This window comes from Aegilops tauschii, chromosome 4 (genome assembly GCF_002575655.3).
Source record: "Aegilops tauschii subsp. strangulata cultivar AL8/78 chromosome 4, Aet v6.0, whole genome shotgun sequence".
Taxonomy (NCBI): domain Eukaryota; kingdom Viridiplantae; phylum Streptophyta; class Magnoliopsida; order Poales; family Poaceae; genus Aegilops; species Aegilops tauschii.
The window spans coordinates 492123558-492128394 of record NC_053038.3 but is presented as its reverse complement, the minus strand read 5'-3'; the positions used below and the strand labels follow the sequence as shown (position 1 = coordinate 492128394).

The following is a 4837-nucleotide window of genomic DNA, read 5'->3' as shown; positions in this document are numbered from 1 at the left end:
TAAAGAAAAACTGCAGCGCAGCCTAGAGCCCGCGGCTGCGGCCTCAGCCCAGCGCGCGCGGCTACTGGCCTAGGCGCTGCGCGAGCCGGCCTGGCCCCGCCTCTACTTTCGGCCCAAGAAGCCCGCTGTGCACTAGGGTTTTGATCCTGGCCGTTCACCGCGATCCGACGGCCACGCGCGCGATGCGGTTGAACGAAACAACCAACCGCGCCGCTCGGGACGAACCCTAGGCCATTTCATCCCCTTCCTATGTCGCTCGCCCGCACGGTGTTCTCGCCGGCCACTCGGCCGCCGCGCCGCGCCTATCGCTGGCGACGGTGACGAAAACGGCGCACCGTGCCAGCCTCCTCTTCTTCCCCTTCGTTTCCCCCCGCGAGAACCGCTCTGCCTGGCCTCCACCGCGGCGGATCTGACCAGCGGCCCGGTGGGCCGTTGGGCCCACACGGTGGAGATCATCCTAACATCCTGATCCTGAAACCCCAAAACCTGTGGCCGCAGCTCGTCGCACGCAGCAAAGTGCCAAAACCAGAGCAGGAGCTGGACCGACTAGACTACTGAACCAATCCGCGCTTGTGTGTGTTGCGCCCTCGCCCTGCCCCCTGCTGCCCCCCTCTGTCGCCATGGCCGCCGCACTCTCCCCCCACCTCGCCGCGACCCTGCCGTCTCTCCGCTCCCCTGCCCGCCGGCCTTCTCCCGCGGCCTCTCTACTCCCGCCCCGGGGCGCCCGCATCGCCCTCCGTCGCTCCTCCAGGTGCGCGCCGTATGATGCTCTCCCTCCCCGCCCCCTTCCTTACCCTAGCGCTCCTTCTACCAACGGGCATTGGCCGGAGACAGGGAAATACCATCTCGATTAGTAGCTATGCTCTACTCCACCACTTTCTTTCTTGACGTATTTGGAGTTGCGGCGGCCGTGCGGGCACCCCATTTTGTCACTACGGCTGCAGGGGAAGAAAGGGGGCGGAGCTCTGTGATCTGTAGGGTTTGGTAACGTCGCATAAATGAACTGACAGATTTGGCCACGTATGTTAGGCGGTCTTGCAAATACCTAACATATCGTAGTGATTCATCCCGTGCTTCATGATGCATCGAGGGAGGTCGGTCAGTCAGCCAGTCAGTCTTAGGAATACCTAGCATGCTAGTAGCATTTTGTGTTTTATACTGATTTTGCTAAAGGATAAAAAAATAATCATAGAATGCCTTGAGAAATGATTCAAGGCAAAGGAATTCTGAATCTAGAAAGGAAATATGGTAGGAGGATTGACTTTACAGTGAAAAGTAGGAATTAGTATAAGTGCCATCCCCATCGATTGGAATGGGCTTTCTGCTGATCAACATACTCAGTTCAAGCTGCAGCACGGCTCAGGAGGCATGGGCCCTTTTTACGGGAAGGTTGACGCGATGTTTCTAGACCACGGTGGAGGCAGCAGCATGTTACTGTTCGTCTCAAAACCGGAGGGGTTGCTCCCAATCGTTATACTATTTAGAAGACCAACGGATAGGATTGACACATGAGTTCAGTTCAAAATTGATACACCATATACTAGTATAGATAAGTTTTAATTTGGCTTATCGATGCACCTATGTGGATCGAATCTGTCATCTGTGGCTTTGCAAAATTGGGATAACCACTAACTGCAAAAGAATCACCTACATGTTTGAAATTTCGGTTGTCCATTTTATGCGCAACCACATGCTACTTACAAATACTTGAGTCGTGACATGGTCGTTGAGAGAGCCCATATGGCATCGGTTGTCTCCATGTTAAGTGAATTGGCAAGGACACCTATCTGTATATCACTCTCACTGTTTTGCGCTGCAGGCATCCTTACCCTTTGTCAAGAAATTCTGGGTGGTTTGAGAATGCAACAAAGAAGAAGGCCCTGTTTGCATCAGATTCAGACTCTCCTAACACCGAGGTTTCAAAACAGAGCAGCACTGGTGACGCCAGCGCTTCTCCGGATGGCCCGCCAGTCCTCACCATTTTGGCCGGTATCGTCGTGTTCTTTCTGCTCTTGTGGGTAATCGGATCGATCTTCACCTGGATTGTTGGTCTCGTCTTTGGGGCTGCGAAATCTTAGATGTTCATCAATCTTAGGATAGTTCTGCACCTTTTCAGTTGTATATACACTTGTCTCAGACTGATGTTTGATGATAGCCCTGGATCATTGCATCCTCTGCTGTCATTTCCAGCCGAAATTTCTTGAATAATTTATCACATATTTCTAGCCAAAAGTCACTTATTACCTTATTTCACGCTGTTATTTCTAGTCAGGGTGTAAGCAAGTGCTGTTATTTTGGAGAAAGACAGTGGCTGTGCTCCATTTCTTCTTTGCTGCTGCCTGCGTGTCTATTGTTGCTGCCAGATTGCGAGCTCATAAACTTTCCCTTTTTTTCTTATTGAGGTGCAACCCAGCTTGATCTGATCTTAGTTGCTGCAATGCCACGCCTATACGCAGGCTGCCATCTCTGGACCTGTTGGTGAAATGCTAGAATGTTTGGATTGCCACCAAAATCTCCGGCCTACGAATTCTTTGATAACTTCTAGTCGATTTTCCGAGCCAATGTTGGCCAATCCATGGCAATTAAAATCTTGGCTGACCAATTTTTTTGGTAGGCAAAGTTGGGCGCAAACCCAAACACACCCGTACTTGTGACATCTTTGCACGGGTACTAGTAGAACGGAAGGCACTCGATCGCTGTGTTGGCGTGCTGCTGCTCATTCCTCCCCAGCCGTGTTTATTACCCGCAACGATGCGTACTTGGACGACACAAACAGCAACGGAGTTACTCTCTCGCCTGCAGATGGCATTGCCGGTGCACGACGGAGCAGTACGTAGTGCGTACTCCACTCCACGGCTCACGGGCGCCGTGCTGTCAGGCTGTCATTTATTATGCCGGCCGGTCAGCAGATCTAGCCTAACGGCCTGAATCCTGTGGATGATGATGATGGAGATTCCCTTCCGTTTTGCCCGCCGGTGTCACGGGAGACGTAAATCGTGGTCACAGCACAGCACAGCGACCACACGATCGATCGACGGCAGAGGGAAACGAAAAGCGGTCACTCCCACCCACGCACGAGGCCGGCCAGCGATGCACTCTGCACGCTCACAGGTGCCGACCACGACCGCACCAGCACCACACCAGCATGGCCAAGTGGGATCCCACCTACCCGCGCTCCGCAACGGCTATATTCCTCCTCGCCTTCCCCGCGCTTAAATCCCGCGCCCCCTTCTTCCTCAATCCCCTCCCGCTCTCCCGCACCACTCCACTCCATCAATCAATCCTGAATTCCTGACCCCGCAGACTTCCTGCTCCCCAACGGCTACTGTACCATTACCCCCTCAGGCCAACCCAATGGCGACGACGCCGGCGCGGCCATCGCAGAGTGGCGGCGGCGAGGCGGTGTCGGTGCAGCACGTGGCCAAGGCCTCCTCGGACGAGCTGCTCCGCAAGTTCGCCGACCCGGACGACGACGACGCCAAGCAGCGCCAGCTCACCCCGCCCCGCCGCAGCCTCGCGCTGCGCCGCAAGCGCTCGTCCCGGCGCGTCGCGTCGGGGCTCTCCGCCAGGGACTCCGGTACGGCGTCCGGGGCGGGGCTGGAGCTGGCCGCGCCCAAGCGCCGGCGCAGCATCGGCGGGTCCACGGACTGGAGGGCCGGGCTGCTGCTGCCCACCACCACGGCCTCCTCCTCCTCCTCCGCGCGGAAGACGGGCGGCCCTGCGCGTGCGAAGCGGGGCGCGCGGCTCGACGAGGCCGGCGTCGCGCACTTCCTCGCCGCGCTGGAGCGGGTAAGCTAATAAGCTCGCCGTTTCTCTGTCACGCCATTTCTGAACCTTAATTTCGATCGCCTCGGCTCACACGCCATTTTGTTGGGTGTCTTTGCTCAGACGTGGAAGAAGACGGTGGCGGGCGCGTCGAGGATGTTCGTGGAGCGGCACCGGAGCAGCCACGTGCAGCTCATCAGCGACATGGTGTAGCCGATCACCCTGCCCGCCCGGCGGCCGTGTGCTCGGGGTTGATAGCCAGTTTCTGCGAATTAACTGAATTCGTTTCTGAACTTAGCGGAATAAAAATGGCAGAGGAGAATTAACGAGGCGAATCGAACCAGCTACCCCGGGCGGTTCAGCCTCTCTTTCTCTGCCGTTTGCCAGTGTGTTTGCTTATGTTCATTTCTTCATCGCCACCACATTGTAAATTCAAGTTTGCAAATTCCGCACCAGCGCTATACTATATGCCAATTGGATTTTCATCTCCCACTGCACTTGTACTGTACTACTACTGTTTACTTCCAGCTTGTGCAAAATTTGTCTATAATTGGAGTGACGGCGTGCTAGAGGAGACGGGGAGAAAGAGATGATACTTCACAGTAGAGGCGACAGGTGTGTCCGTGGTGGCGCAGTGCTAGTGTGCTACTGCCAATATTTTTCTTTTAAGTTGCTATTGCCAAGTTGAATGTGGACAAAGGCCTTGGGTTTTGTGTGTTGGGCTTGCACTGAATGGGCCTGGAGGATGGCTACTTGCCCATGCAGCACTCTTCACTGAATGGGTCTACTTTTTTTTTTTGATCATCCACTGAATGGGCCTACTTGCTCATCGCGCGCAGGATAACAAAGTTGTGTTTAGCTACACAATCGTACGTTCCCTAAAAAAAAGAAACAATCGCGCGTGACATGCTTGCTGGCTGTACAAAGTTTTCTGTCCATGAGATTCTTCCTGTGCGCATGATCATGACTGATGCCTGGTTTCTTCTCCGACGAATACCCACCTTTTGCACCACTAGAATGACGTTCGTTTATTATGAACTTCTGAAATCTCTGAAGGTGTGCAGGCAGAATA

At 54.6% G+C, this 4837-nt stretch overlaps 2 protein-coding genes across 2 annotated transcripts; both read left to right on the top strand.

Annotated features, from left to right (window-relative positions):
• The first annotated feature begins 489 nt into the window (after window positions 1–489).
• On the top strand, window positions 490–2232 carry LOC109741481 (uncharacterized). The gene is made up of 2 exons (XM_020300568.4): window positions 490–751; window positions 1820–2232. Exons 1-2 carry the CDS (start codon window positions 621–623, stop codon window positions 2076–2078), a joined length of 390 nt encoding a protein of 129 aa, XP_020156157.1. The 5' UTR covers window positions 490–620; the 3' UTR covers window positions 2079–2232.
• Window positions 2233–3206: 974 nt separating this feature from the next.
• LOC109741480 (uncharacterized) lies at window positions 3207–4257 on the top strand. Its single transcript, XM_020300566.4, has 2 exons — window positions 3207–3789; window positions 3889–4257. Exons 1-2 carry the CDS (start codon window positions 3355–3357, stop codon window positions 3976–3978), a joined length of 525 nt encoding a protein of 174 aa, XP_020156155.1. The 5' UTR covers window positions 3207–3354; the 3' UTR covers window positions 3979–4257.
• Window positions 4258–4837: the final 580 nt, after the last annotated feature.

Excerpts from the sequence above, each read along its gene's own strand:
- LOC109741481 (XM_020300568.4), top strand. The coding sequence starts at position 621 with ATGGCCGCCGCACTCTCCCCCCACCTCGCCGCGACCCTGCCGTCTCTC. Across the intron at positions 752-1,819 it reads GCCCTCCGTCGCTCCTCCAG|GCATCCTTACCCTTTGTCAA; the intron begins GTGCGCGCCGTA and ends TTTGCGCTGCAG.
- LOC109741480 (XM_020300566.4), top strand. The coding sequence starts at position 3,355 with ATGGCGACGACGCCGGCGCGGCCATCGCAGAGTGGCGGCGGCGAGGCG. Across the intron at positions 3,790-3,888 it reads TCCTCGCCGCGCTGGAGCGG|ACGTGGAAGAAGACGGTGGC; the intron begins GTAAGCTAATAA and ends GTCTTTGCTCAG.